This window comes from Podarcis melisellensis (genome assembly GCF_964234715.1).
Source record: "Podarcis melisellensis genome assembly, chromosome: 5".
Lineage (NCBI taxonomy): Eukaryota > Metazoa > Chordata > Lepidosauria > Squamata > Lacertidae > Podarcis > Podarcis melisellensis.
Window position 1 is genome coordinate 68438651 of NC_138537.1, and position 14783 is coordinate 68453433.

General features: G+C 44.4%; 1 protein-coding gene and 1 pseudogene across 4 annotated transcripts in view; both read left to right on the top strand.

Annotated features, from left to right (window-relative positions):
- Positions 1-3046, top strand: part of ASCC1 (activating signal cointegrator 1 complex subunit 1) — a 57082-nt gene extending 54036 nt beyond the window's left edge. For all 3 annotated transcript variants that reach the window (XM_081913185.1, XM_081913186.1, XM_081913187.1), the window contains exon 10: positions 2597-3046. In XM_081913185.1, coding sequence (XP_081769311.1) covers positions 2597-2713 — 117 coding nt within the window. In that variant the 3' untranslated portion in view covers positions 2714-3046. The remainder of the gene's footprint in view (positions 1-2596) is intronic.
- Positions 3047-13471: 10425 nt separating this feature from the next.
- Positions 13472-14134, top strand: LOC309370940 (testican-2 pseudogene; annotated as a pseudogene). The gene has a single exon. The product of its transcript is annotated as a testican-2 pseudogene (transcript).
- Positions 14135-14783: the final 649 nt, after the last annotated feature.

Consider the following 14783-nt stretch of genomic DNA (forward strand, 5'->3'; position numbering starts at 1 on the left):
TTTTGGAGCCTCATTATGGATTCATGTTTATAATTGCATAGGGCTTTTCAATTCTCCTTTTTTTACCCTGTGCTTTAAATATGACATCAAAACTTATTTTTAAATGTTTTCGATAAACTGTATTCTCGCTAGGCTTAACAAGAAGCAATAAAAGGATATGTCTTATTATCCAAATATTGATTTTCCTAGAATCTTGATTATTTCAAAGTAATTTTTGGCCTCCTCCTGTGTAGTTTCATGTCCTTTTCAAAATGTAACTGCACTTCCAGCAGTTGTTGGGGCAATCTTTTAGTAACTCAGGTTTTCAGGACCAGCTTCCAGACCAAGGGTGGAGGACAGTGAGGGCCACATTCCCTTCTTGGCATGCTTCAAGGGGTCACATGCCAATGGTGGGCACAGTGGCGTAGCGTGGGGGGTGCAGGGGGGGCAGCCGCACCGGGCGCAACATCTGGGGGTTAGGGTTAGGGGGCGCAAATCCATGGGTTAGGGGGCGCAAATTACTTGCCTTGCCCCGGGTGCTGACAACCCACGCTACGCCACTGGGTGGGCAGGGCCAGAACCAAAAAGGGGTGGAGCAACAAATGTAAATTCTACTCTTTACACAGTAGGTGACTTTCTACACTGACACTCCACTCTGTCCTCCATCCAGGCAACCAGAAAAATAGTCAAGGAGGGGCCAAAGTAGGGACAGTGAGGTTTATTGCAATTCTCCTTTGCTACTTTGTTCTCTGAAGCTCGTGGGTGGAAGAAGGATCTGAAAATAAAAGCTAGATTTATAGTTTAAGAACCTTTTGTTTGTTTCCAAGGCTCCATACTTAGAGACTCAAGATTTTGAAATTCCTTTTGCCTACCACCCTATTAGATCCCGTAATGTATTCTGCCCAGCCAACCAGATCATTTTAAGTCCCTGTCTTTGCTTCTGCTCTTCCCTATCCGTATATTTGCAGCGAGATTGACAGTACAGCCCAGTCAGCTGCAGCTTGCCTTGAAGTGTCTTCATCTTTGAGCAGTACAGTATATGTCTCTCCCTCAGGCTCCCCTAGCAAACTCTTACGGTGTCAGATGCCCCACCCACTTGGGCAAATCCTGATTTACATAAGAGGGTCATGGAACATAAAATAAATGGCCAACATCAGTGAAGAAGTGGTTTAAGATAAACCGTACCAGGGAGAGTTCAGTACATTTCTGGAAAGAAGTGAAATATATTACATTATGCCTGCCAAGTAGATTTTTGAATTTTAGTGGTTTCACACAGAAGAATCAATGCATTGTCAGCTCTGGATGAGCAGGGCTTAATGAAGCTGTAGATTTTTTCAAAGCCGCTGGGAGTCTTTAATGGCCAGAAGAGTTGTATGTGCCCATGTTGAGCTGAGGTCTGTAGGGACAGATATAAAATGCAGAAGAAGTCAGATGGAGTGTGGGTTTTTAAGACCTCCATGATGGGGAAACTAAGCTACTCAGCCCTTGTTGACCCTTGGCACAGCAGCATTAAACCAAGTTTGAAATTAGTGTATTTGTTGAAAGGTTTTCCAAAGGCATTTTAAAGGCAGAGCAATTTCCTGCTTCTTAATGGAATGGAGAAAAGCACTTGAATGTGATGTTTCTTCAAAGCAATATTACTGGCTTCCCTTTGTAATATATTCTGATGTAATCGTTTCATCTGTCTCCTGTACAGTGTTAATCACTGGAGCAGCTTTCTCCTGAACTAGGTTTCAGGAGTGGTGTGTGTGTGTGTGGTTTAAGTGCCCTTGAAAGACTTCATTGAAGGAATTGGGTCAAAGAGCCTTTTGTTCCGGTTCACTCTTCTTATCTTGAACAAAAGCACCCGAGAGTGTCTCCTTTCAGTATGCAGTTTGATAACCTGCATTAATTAAATGAACTCAGTTTATTTATCATGGACGTTACAAACTAGCTCTCACCAAAGAAAGCCTTGTTTAACCTAGTTCATGAACTACTGGCGATGACCATTTTGTGTGGGGCTGTTGTTCCTGGTCCCTCTACCCCACATCCCCTGCTCCATTACACCTCAGCCCACCCCTGTTCTGCCATTCTTCCAGGTCCAAAAGGACCTGTGGCACCGGTGATCACATGTCAGTCAGATGCACCTAAAATGGTTGTCGCAGAAGAATGAAGACTCAGGGTTAAACTATAATTTTACCTCTTCCTTGAGCCACAATCCATATCTTCTGTGATACCACTACATACCAACAAAGAGAGGCAGTAACATATTTTATGAAATCTACTGGGAACTTGGTCACTGAGCTCATTTTGGCTGATGAAGGAGCAGCACTCACATTCCAATCTGTGGGGAGCCCAGGGAAGCAAGCAAAAGTTTGTCTGAAGGGCTGATTCCACTTTTATGTTTCCCTTTGTGTTTTACTGAGGCAAGTGTAAACAAGGATTGTGAAATGTCAGGAACAGAGATGGCCAACGGTTGGGCCAGAGGCCAGATATAATCTGTGATGCTATTATATCTGGCTTCTTACTGTCCTACAAAATCAAAGTGTTTCAAAAATATTGTTTGTAGTTTCACTCATAAGAAATATGAGCACACGCTTTTCGGGATCTTTCATTATTTCCATCTCGTTTCTTTCAGCTCTTTGAGAACTTCTGCTTCGGAGAAGTGCAGCTGAATTCAGTCTACCTCTCTCAGAGATTCTCCTCAGATAGCTCTGGTTACTATGCGACATCTGGGCAGTTAAATTTCTCCTGAAGTAGAGACCAGTGCCCCAACAGAATGACATCAGAACTGCACAATGATGAAGAAGGAGAAGGAGAAGGAGAAGGAGAAGGAGAAGGAGAAGGAGAAGGAGAAGGAGAATTAAATGGATCCTCTTGATGGGCCAGCGTCATTCTGTCCTCCTTCTAAATTTGCAAATTCACCTTGGTCTGAACACAGTGAAAACAATTACTTGTTCAAATAAGATATTTTAGTTTGTTGGTTCTTTTACTGAAGAATAGGTGCTGGTTACAGATGAAATAATACATTCTGCGTGTAACAGGCTTTCAGTTAGTTGTAAATAAATTAATCAAGGTTACCAATCCATTTTTTTTTACTAGCTTACCTTTGAACACATATCTAATGCTAGTTATTACTCATGGATTGCCCTAAGAATCGATGCTTTCAGTTTACAAAAGCTCCCATCTTCAGTTGCCTAGAAGGGGTTCTTACTGCATGTCCAGGTGGGCTGCAAGTAACTCTTTTCATCTCTGAAATGGTCACTGTCCATGGAGCACTGTCCATGGAGCACAATCCATGCAAAGCAACATTTTTCCGTACGAGGGGCCAGGTTTTGCCACGTGGACAACACCCTGGATGATTCTGCTCACATGGTAGTGAAAAATCACACCCAGCAGTGTGATAATGCTTGCCTATTTCCTTGTGTAGCCCCAAAGGCAGTGGGCATGATGTGTTCGCTTGTGTGCAGCTCTGAGCATTTACTATGGCTCACAGTGTTGTGACCCGTATCTTTAAAAACATCTACAAGCTATTGTATATGAGTTCTAGAATTATTTCATCTCATAACAAAAAGAAGGGAACAAGAGTATATAAGGAGAAACAGTGAGAAGTGAAAAGGTAGATGGAAGGTAAGGCAAAAGCAAATACAAGAATTCTGGTAATATCTGAAATATTATTCCCCATATTACTGAATGCTTGGAGTAAATTCTGGAAGATCTAACCTAGTCTTTCTTAATGACTGGGCAAAGGACACTGGGCAAAGGATGCCTGCATTGAAGCGGGTTGGACTAGATGCCCCTCGTGGTCCCTTCCAACTCTACAATTCTATTGTTTATTTGGTTGGCAGTATTTGATATGGGACTGAATCATGCTGCTTATTTTAGTACTGGCAAGAAATGTCCAATTCGCATCCATATCCCTGTCCCTTGAATGTTACAAAACAGTTTTCTAGAAATTCTGCTAAAGAGAATAAATGTACACCTGCCAATTTTTAGAATGCAGGAGCTATGGCATACATTTTCCTGTTTGCTACTTGGGGGATCATCCTCACTGTCCACATCCAGTTATACTAGCAGCACAATTGTTTCCTGAGGGTGGGCTGGGCTTTGTTGTTTACCAACTCAACCAACACCTGTTTCCTTGCATTAGCATCTCAGGATGTCCTGTCGTGGCTTTTTTTTAAAAAAAAACCCCAGTGGCATATGGGAACACAGTAGCCTGCCTTATACTATGTCAGTCTATCTAAGTATTATCTTCTCTCACTGCCAGTGGATCTTCAGTATAGGAAGCTGCCCTAGAGTCCTACCATTGGTCCATCGACACCGGCTGGCAGTGGCTTTCCATGATTTCAGACAGGACTCTCTTCCAGCCCTGCCTGGAGCTGGGACCTTTCACAGGTAAAGCAGACTTACAGGACTATTCTCAACGATTCCTTACCATCCCTACCTGGAGATGGGGATTGAAGCTAGGATCTTTTGCATGCATTATGGCCTTTCTCCCAAAGGCAGGCAAAGTGAAACTCTTTTTGTGGCATATGAATAACTACGAACCATTTTAATGATTACTCTTAAAATATGCAACCCCTGCGTTCCCTATTCACTCCTTAGCTGGCTGATGTCATCACTTTCGTTCTTCAGCTATCAAGAGTCTCTTCTGAGGCTCTTAAGGCTTGACTTTGCCAGTCACCTCGAAGAGCACAGATAGTTCATTGGAGGTCTGATCCTGAGTGATCTTCCCCTCCACACAGCAATTTTCAGCACCTTTTGAGAGGTACTCTGCTTGCCCAAATACAGGCCCCTTTGGTTCTTCCTTTACCCAGAGCAAAGGCAGAGGGAGGTGGGGTTTTTTTGTTGTTCCACTTGCTCACAAAAGCCAGGCATCTCTTCTGCAGCAGAAAGAAAAGAGGTACATCAGAAAGCTTCTTGACATATTTTTATTTTTAACAACAGTAACCAAGAAGCTGTTTATGCACTTAGCAATGCACTTCATGCTGCATATTAGAGCCCGAAAAGGAGACGAGGACTATTTTTATTCTTCTTTGTCTGCAGTTCCCTCGTAGAAGCTTTCCCAATCATTTTTCTTTCCTGACCAGTTTTGTCCTTTATCGTCTAGCATTGATTTTCCCCCTAGCTGCTTGTTGGTTATTGAGGTTGACATTAATATGGCTGGGTTTGATTATGCAGGGCCAGATTCTGCCATTCTCATTGTTCATAGAGTAGTTCTTTCTGGGTACTACCAACTATACCAAATGGGCCAACCTGAAGCTTGACAAATCTTTTTCAGTGCTACAGATTAAGTAGTATAGCACTGAATTTCGGTGCAAACCCACTATAATATAGTTAATTACTTAGTAGGTCAAGGTCTAAACTCGGAGAACACAATTTATTTTAAATGAGATTGGAAAGGGTTTCTTTTAATTGTATGTACTTTCTTTTTCTTTTTTGAATATATATATATATTTAATAAGTTTGTTCCTTTATAATGTATGAAGTATAATTAATTCAGCAACGCTGGATTAAGTTGGTACATAAAATTCACAGCAGAGAGAAGCAGATCTGGAATTAATTTCTATGAAGCTGAGTAGTAGTCCAATACCTCATATGGACATGTTTAAGGGCAAGCTGATTAATAAATATATTTTTGTTTTATAGCGAGTTATTTTAGATACATCTGTTTTGAAAGCTGTCCTCAGCAGAAACTTGGCAGTTAGCTAATGCAATACACACAGCTTGTAAATGCTTAGCACTGGGGATACCTCAGGTGCCTCATCACAAGTCCTATCAAAATTCTTACATTGCAGGTAGGTGTTCTAATACAAACGTTTGGACTCAGCACATCACAAAGATAATGACTACGTACCAGCATCGCTGGATACCTCTTTCTGAAGACGACTGGGAACTCTATCCAAATAGCCATCTAACTCTAACCCACCTCAAATAAATGGACATTCAATCTATGGACATTCAATGGACATTTGCCTTCCTTCCAGCTGTGTTAGCTGGGGATAATTGGTGCAGCACTGTGGCAGTCCAACACATCTGGGGCACCAAGTTGAGCAAACCTGGTCTATGCTGTTGGTGAAGGCAAATTGGGATCACAAGAGCTGGTGGCAGAGCATTGTCAGTGTTCAGTGACTACAGAAGCTTGTGTTTCTTGATGCTGGCTTAAGTCTTAAGATTTGGGAAATGTCCCGCCCCGCCCCCCCAAAATCTGGTTAGTACAGTATGCAAACCTACACATTGTTGTTTAGTCGTTTAGTCATGTCCGACTCTTCGTGACCCCATGGACCAGAGCACACCAGGCACTCCTGTCTTCCACTGCCTCCCACAGTTTGGTCAGACTCATGCTGGTAGCTTCAAGAGCACTATCCAACCATCTCGTCTTCTGCCGTCCCCTTCTCCTTGTGCCCTCCATCTTTCCCAACATCAGGGTCTTTTCCAGAGAGTCTTCTCTTCTCATGAGGTGGCCAAGGTATTGGAGCCTCAGCTTCAGGATCTGTCCTTCCAGTGAGCACTCAGGGCTGATTTCCTTAAGAATGGATAGGTTTTATCTTCTTGCAGTCCATGGGACTCTCAAGAGTCTCCTCCAGCACCATAATTCAAAAGCATCAATTCTTTGGCGATCAGCCTTCTTGATGGTCCATCTCTCACTTCCATATAACACTACTGGGAAAACCATAGCTTTAACTATATAGACCTTTGTCGGCAAGGTGATGTCTCTGCTTTTTAAGATGCATATTATTGCAGTGAGAGAGAAGTGGCTTACATTTTGCAATGAAAACAAATCCTTGCATTTATACTGGATTGACTATGCTTTTGTTAAATGTTTGAAGGACATTCACATATTTCAAAGCAAGGAATGAATATACCCCTGGGAACTTTGGCCAATTGTGGTAGCTGGGAAATCGTTGGTCATATGTTTACAGACGTAAGCATCCTTTAAAAATTGTGAGGTGCAAAAATGAGGATCTGTCTTGACTGTTGTAACATGTAACAGCACTGAAAGAAACACAAGCACAAAGTCCATTCTTATTTGAGCTTAATGGAGCTGGTGCACAATGGACACTTTAAGGGCCTTTTAAAATTTAAATTATCTAAAAATGTGAGGTTCTGGACATTAGCACACCTCAAATAGGTGCTGACAAGGGGTGCAAGACATCCCAAAGGGAGGGGGTGGAGAGAGACGAGAACCCTGTGTCAAAGATGTCTAAGCAAGGTGACCTCACAAGGTATATCATCAAAAGCCCTGAAGAACAGGATCAAGACAGACAGCGACATGGAACATGCACCTCCATTTGCCTCTGCTTCCTCTGTCATCTCTCCTGTCTCCAGTTGGGCAGGGGCATATCCTCTTATGCAAAGTGCAGTATACATTGAAGATGCTACATTAATATATATTTTAGTCTGAGCACGTCGTACAGATGTATCAGGGTACAGAAGTATACGAGCCTTAATTAAGAAACCTTTCTGGCAGCCACAGGGTTTTGTGAGACACTGCACAAAAATCTACAAGGAGCAAGCAAATCACAACATTGCTCTGTAACCACTGGATCTGCTGCCCAAGGCAATTTCAAAATCACTGCATTGTGTTCTAAGCAGTCCTTATTTCTGAGTCATTGTGTTGAGCACTGTAGCATTAGCTGACTGTAGCAATTGATTTGTGCCCTGCACAAAAGACAAGCCCAGCTGACAGGGTCAACACTTTAGAAACATTAAGAACTGGGCTCATCAGGTTGTAGTCGCACAGCCACTTGACATCTGACAAGTGTGTTAGATGCAGGCAATCTAAGCACACCTCTGTCTCTCTGCTTGCAACTGGCTCCGGTTGAAATTTCTGAGCACAGCATTTTGACTTGGGAATTTTCTTCCCCCCCCCGACAGACAGCTTGGCACTGCGCTTTGACAAAGCACCATCTTTTGCAGAGCAATACAGCTGAATTGATTCTGCTGCTCATGTTGCCCTGCTTTATCCATCCCTTGTGATTCTAGCTGGAAATTACAGGGTTATTCTTACCGTAAAGCCTTTCATCTTGATAGCCACTTTGAAATTGCATCCCTGACTTGAAAATGATACTGTGTGCGCCCAAAATTGCATATTTTTTGCATCTCAGACCCCAAACCTTCAGGACCAGCTCGTGAATAATGCCTGCTGCATACTTTTTCTATCCCTTTCTCCCTATCTGGAATAGAAGGAAGCTTTGCCAACAATGGTGTCTGAGCCGGAGATAAAGACTGCTTGAATTTTCTGGTTTTATTTTATCTTTGCTTTTGCTAAATCTCAAAACACACACAAAAGCTATGTGCATGAACTGTGTCTAGATGGCTCTTCCTATGATTTCTTACTGGAGACAGGGTTGGGAGGGGGGGTATAAACCCTTGCTGCATAGACCTGGACCCTTCTGAATCCTGTTGCCATCTGAGTTCCTGTCTGTAATACACGTTGCTTAAAAGAAGGTTACATGATGTGCCATCTGCATGCAGACAATAAATAAGATAGATGGAGCAGTTTAGGATGGGCTGCGTTTGATCAGATTATGTGTGGCTTTTAGTAGATCAAGCCTCTTTATGCCTCACAGAACAAATATGACTGGCAAGTGGAAAAAAACATGTGACCAGCGATGGCTGAGTTTCCTAATAGAAAGGCAGTTCTCAGGATTTTAGGAGCGCCTTTTTGCATTCATCAACAAAATGCTTTCTGACTGTAATTGTGGCACAAATACCTAGGATTCCAAGAAACCAGGATTTCTTTATTATGTTTATATTTCCTCCAAGGAGCTCAAAGCAGCATACACACATCTCCCATGCCATTCTACCTTTACAACAACCCTGTGAGGTAGGCTAGGTTGAGAGAGAGTGATTGGCCCAAGGTCACCCAGTGAGCTGCTTGGCTAAATGGCGATTTGAACTTAGTTCTTCAGTCTAACACTCGTGGTCACTATACAGTGCTGAATCTTTTCTATGTTTAAAGGCACCCTGGCCATTTCTATGCATAGCCCGATCTTATGTATGATTCCTTATTTTTGGTGAGTTACCGGTATATGGGTCTTCCTTCCAAGTTAGTCTGCATAGGGTTTTAGCTCTATTTCCCCCAGAAAGCACCCTCCTCTCTGTCTGTCTGTCTGTCTGTCTGTCTCTCTCTCTCTCTCTCTCTCTCACACACACACACCCAGAGACATTTTTTGCCTCCTCCCCTGCATAATTAAAGTTTTGTATGCAAACAACTGCAAGCTATGGCTGTAATGAACGGACAGTGTGAAATAGTTCCGATCACATGACTGCATTTCCGATCACATCACTGCATTTCTTGGCTTCGACAGAAAACCGTTCTTTTCTAGTTCATAATCCTGCATATTTGCAAAACCACGTCAGAGAGTGGTGCCCGGTTTATAGATTATGACTTTGGAGCCAACAAGCTTTGGCTCCATTTAAGACCCTCAGCAGTCCACTCTCTGTGTAAATAGCAGCATCTTAAACCAAGTTAAGTTGCACGGCTAGCAATGTGTCACATGATACTTAATCGTGCCTCTCTTGCCAGCGGAACAGATGGCTGATGCATTTCTGTAATGAACGTAGTGCCGCAAAGGCATTGTCTGCAAACTTATAGCCACATGTGGCTTATTCATAAATCAGGCAACCAAGGTTGAATCCACCAAGGTACTGATTCTGCACTTCATTTACTAATTGCATGGGTCTAGTACTCAGTGAGGTGCTAAACCTCTGTCTGGGCAGCACTACTCCAGATAGAGACTCTTAGGACAGAGTGCTTTCCATTTAAATCTCTCTCTACTGGTCCACTTAAAAGCTACTTTACATTTGGCATATGATACTGAAAAGGGTTCAAGAAACTGGGTTCAAGAAATAAGGATCTTTTACTCATGTGTGATAGATTAGCTATAATGTAGATATCTTTGGGGAATGAGCATTTAGCACTATCTCTGACTTAGCAACAATTGGTGCAACTAGAACCATCATTTTCTCTGCTATCTTGAAGGCTCCCCTCTAACCTGCAATGACAGTTTCTTCTTAAATATGTTATACGAGTGACAGGCAGGAAGGAAATAGCTGAGACCTCCAGGTATAGGGTGGTATATAAATTCAATAATAATAATAATAATAATAATAATAATAATAATAGACATTTGGAAACTTTGTCCTGCTATATATTTACAGTATTGGGCTGGGATTTTTTCTTTATTTTTTTAAATTATCTGAGTAACAGGGACAACATGGACACCACAACATCCCATGCTATTTGTCACGTTGCCTGGGCCTCATAGGAATACTCCTCCCCCACCCCCACCCTGGCTAGGAGACAGCCAAACAATAACTGATTATTTCCATATATCAATAACGGGATTTCTAAATTTCAGCTTCCCCCATCACATTTTGGAATGACTCTTCATCTGATCCATGGAAATAATCACATATTGTATTACTATGTCCTGGCTTCTTCTTCTTTGGTTAACTCACGTGATGTTAAAAACTCACTCTCTAGTTTTTGTTTAATGTCTGTTCAATATACCCATCTGTACTCTTCATGTGCAATGTTCACTGATGATACATAGATAGATGATAGATGATAGATAGATGATAGATAGATGATAGATAGATAGATGATAGATAGATGATAGATAGATAGATGATAGATAGATATAGATAGATAGATAGATAGATAGATAGATATAGATAGATAGATAGATAGATAGATAGATCGATAGATATAGATTATAGATGATAGATAGATAGATAGATAGATAGATAGATAGATAGATAGATGGATAGGGTGGCCCACTGTGGCTTATAGTTTCTAGCAGTTGGTTATCAGCAGGTCAAGACAGTGAAAAGCATGTGTGTCAACTCTTGAAACGGGTTTCAACATCCCTGCATAGTCCAATGATTAAATGCCCTACTGGGATTCCTCGAAGCTTTCTGTCAAAAAGGTACGTACCAGGCTTTCTGTCAAAAAGGTACGTACCTTTTCCGTACCAGGAAAAGGTACGAGAGAGCTCATTTGTATCCTGTTCTTGGAGGATTTTCTGAGAAGAGAAACCATAGCTCTTTGTCTGCTTTTCCAATTTAGAGTGGATGAATCCTTGACTATGGGCTTGGAGGTTCTTGAGGGGGGTGGGTTTGCGTTGAAGAGCTGGAAAGATACTGTCTTAAGCATGCACAACATTAGAAGATCGAAGTGTTGGCTTCCCCGCCCCCCCTTACTTCTATGCATGTTCAATGGTGTTTATTTCCAGATAGGTGTGCACGGGGTTGCAGCATGAGTCTGGCAAGACTGTAAAATCCCTGCACAGGAAGAACCAGGACTGATTGGCTTCATTGCTGCAAAAGTAAGGAAGTCTCACTGGAGACTTGCAACATCAAATTCTGCTAGGTGGTTGAACCCGTAGGTGATATGCTAGACAGTGCACTTAATTGCCCAGTATAGTAGCAGCATAGAACAGGGAGGGTGGACATCTGGTGAGGTAGAGGTTAGTTTTTATTGCTGTTGTTTCAGTTGACAGGTTCTATAACTATTCAGGTCAGCAAGAGTAGCTGCACTGAATAATCTGATTACAGTATGCATTTTGGGAGTGAGGGGAGTCAGCGTTGTGGACATGATCCTGCCACAGTTAAGCACTTTCAGTTCCCACTTATTATTTCAGAAGGGAAGTCCAGGACATGCATAACTCTCTCCTGTGGAGAACAATGGCCTCACAAATATTAATAATTGCACCTACCAAATGGGTGCCCCTTCCCCACTTTTAAAATGTATCCAGATATTGTGATAAGGTGTTTGTGTTTGGTATAGGCCTGGTCCTTTGTATAATCTTGCTGTTGCCGCATTGGTGCTTGGGTGAGAATAGGTTAGGATCCCTCGAGACACCCGATTGTACGGAATCCAGCAGTTTTCAGTTGGGGAGCAGGGGTTTGAGTAGAAGCAGTTGGGCTTGAAATGTTTAGTTATCACATTTGGCAAAGTCGTTACAAACAGCTGTAACCCCCCCAGAGAGTTCCTGCGGTATCATATAGCTAGGAAGTGGGGGAAAACATGGGTGTGGGAGAAACATTATCTGATGTGGCCTGAGGGGTTAAAAGCCTTTCCTGTAAAGCCACTCTAGCTGCAGGGGGCCTTTTTTGGGGAGTAAAATTAAGATGTAAAGTGTGAATAGGACAAACAGCTATATCGGGTGATGCCATCTGGGCAGCGTCCCCAAACACAGTGGGGTTGGCTTAGTACATATTGCAGGAAGTGGAAATAATACACATATTATTACACAATGGTCCCATATGACCATGAAGTCCAGAAGCTAATATTACCTAAGGGCATCACTGTGTGTATCCTTTGGGTACACTTGGGCTTGCTACAGCTCCCTGTTGAGTGCCAAGCCTACGGCAGGCCCATACATCTTGTGTGACACAACCCCTTAAGGGATGGAGAGATGCCCCTATGAAGAAAGGCCGCAGCACTGGGAACTTTTTAGGCAAGTAAGAGGCAACAGGTCGCAAGTTTATAAAACTATTCATGGCAGGAAGAAAGTGGACATGGGGGGTGGGGAAGCACCCTCCCTCTCTCAGTGCTAGCACTGGTGGTGGGCATTCAGTGAAGCTTATGCAGGGCAGATAAAGGAAAGTGCTTCCTAATGCAGCACATAGTTAATCTATGGAACTCAGTTCTGCAGGAAGTAGTGGTAACCAACAACCTAGATGGCTTTCAAAGAAGATTGGACAAATTCACGAAGGAGAGAGCAATCGATGGCTGCTAGCTGTGATGCAAAGCTCTGTCTCCACAGCTGGAAGCAGTATGGTGTTTTGGAATACCAGTTGCTGGAAGCCACAGGAGGGAAGAGTGTTCTTGTGCTTGGGTTCTGGTGAGCCGCTGTGAGAATAGGATGCTGACCTAGAGGGGTCATCGGCCTGATCCACCAGCATCTTCTGATGTTCTTACCTGTCCTGTAGCTTTAAAAGAAACTGCTGTCTGCCCAACCTGCTCTGAGTTCTGTATAACCCTGAATGCTTGGATGCCTTCGATCACAATAAGCTCCTCTTTCATGTATATTTCTTATCTTCTGGGACATGGGCGTAGCTAGTGGGGGGAGGGCAGTGCCCCCCCAATCAAGTAAATAAATAAATATGCTTAAGTAAAAGTAGAAATTGTGGAAATATTTTTCTGAGCACTTGGTGTCAAAAGAAAGCAATTTAAAACGACGGTTGTGGAGACATTTCATTCCCCATGACAGAGCCAGACAGAGGATGATGACGGGTGCCCACCCTGGTCAACATAAATCCTGGCTACGCCCAAATTGTCCACAGCTACTGAACTAAAAAGATGTAGGGTTCCTGCTCATAAAAAAATAATCTAGGACCCCACTCCCAAGGTCTTTCTTGGGCTATGCACTGTCATTATTAGTCAATAGCAACACTGAGTTGCCCTTTGCAAATTAGGCAGAAGTCGAAGAGACCGGTGCATTCCGAGTCCTTATCCCCCCCCGCCCCTTTCCCGGTCCCCTCCAACCCCCTTCCGTCGGGGGTGGGCTTCTTTTAACAGGTATGATGATGTCAAATGTGATGCTGATGCTCCAGTGACTTAAGCCTGCCTCTTTTGGCGCAGACTCCGTAATCCTCCCGGTGGCTCCCAGGCAGCGCCGGGCTTCGCAGAAGTAGTGCATCTCCTAATCAGGTCACATTTCAGCGGGGATCCAGCCGCCCTTCTCTCCCTCCGAGCCGGGAGAGAGATCAGAGGAGGAGGAAGAGAAAGAAGAAGACTCTATAATCGTTTTGCGGCCAGCCAGGGAGCCACCGCCTCGCAGGCAAGATGAGAGCCCCAGGCTGTTGTCTGGTGCCGCTGCTGCTGGCCCTCGCCTTGGCGGAAGGGGACGGCAAGCTGGCCAAAGAAGGCGACAATCCCGGCAATTTCATGGAGGACGAGCAATGGCTGTCTTCCATCTCCCAGTACAGCGGCAAGATCAAGCACTGGAACCGCTTCCGAGACGTGAGTCCGGATGGAGTAGTAGCCCATGCATGATTTTGTATTTTCTTTTTTTACCTCGTAGCATGCAAATTCCTCCGCCCCGCTAGCATCCAGGGCAACCCGGGAGTGGGGAAGGGAGGGAACGGTGGATAGAGGCTGTTGCAACGCGCTGCACCCGCGGGGGTGCATGGGCAACGGAGCGATTGGCAGCCTGCAACAATTGCTGCTGCTGCTGCTGCTGTCGAGGATGTAGGTGCAGGCGTGGCGTGGAGGAGGCGGTGGCGGGTTGAGGCGGCTCCTCTTGCAGCGCCAACCCGCGTGCAGGTGTCGCGCCGGCAGCCGCCAAGAGCAATCGCCGGTTGCAGCAGCAGTAGCAGTGCGTGGAGCAACCGTTGCAAAGGCTCGGGGGGGGGGGCTCCCAGTGGCTGGTGCATTTGGAGCGGGAAAGCTGGGCGGGTAGGTGGGAACCTGCACCCGATTCTTTGCACGGCGGCTGTCGAGCAAAAAGCGGGGTTGGGAGAGCTGAGGTTGCACTGTGGGTCCCGATTCTTTATTTTTAAACGAGAGCAAGTGGGATTTGGATACCCGGCTATAGTTTTTGCAGCCTCGCGGTTTAATTCCTGTTACGCACACAGACACACTCGAGTTTGCAAACATCTCCCCTGGCCGCCGCGCAAGCTCGCGTTGCAACCTCTTTGCTTGGCTGCGCAGAGCCCCGTCGGAACTCCCGATTCCTTCCGACGCGGCCAGGCGGAGACCCGCCCTTGCCAACTCCGACGAGCCCTTTGGCGGCGGAGCCGTTTGCTGCAAGGCAAGCCACGCAGCGCCGGGGGGGGGGGAGCTGTGCGTGTGTTTGTTCCAGGCT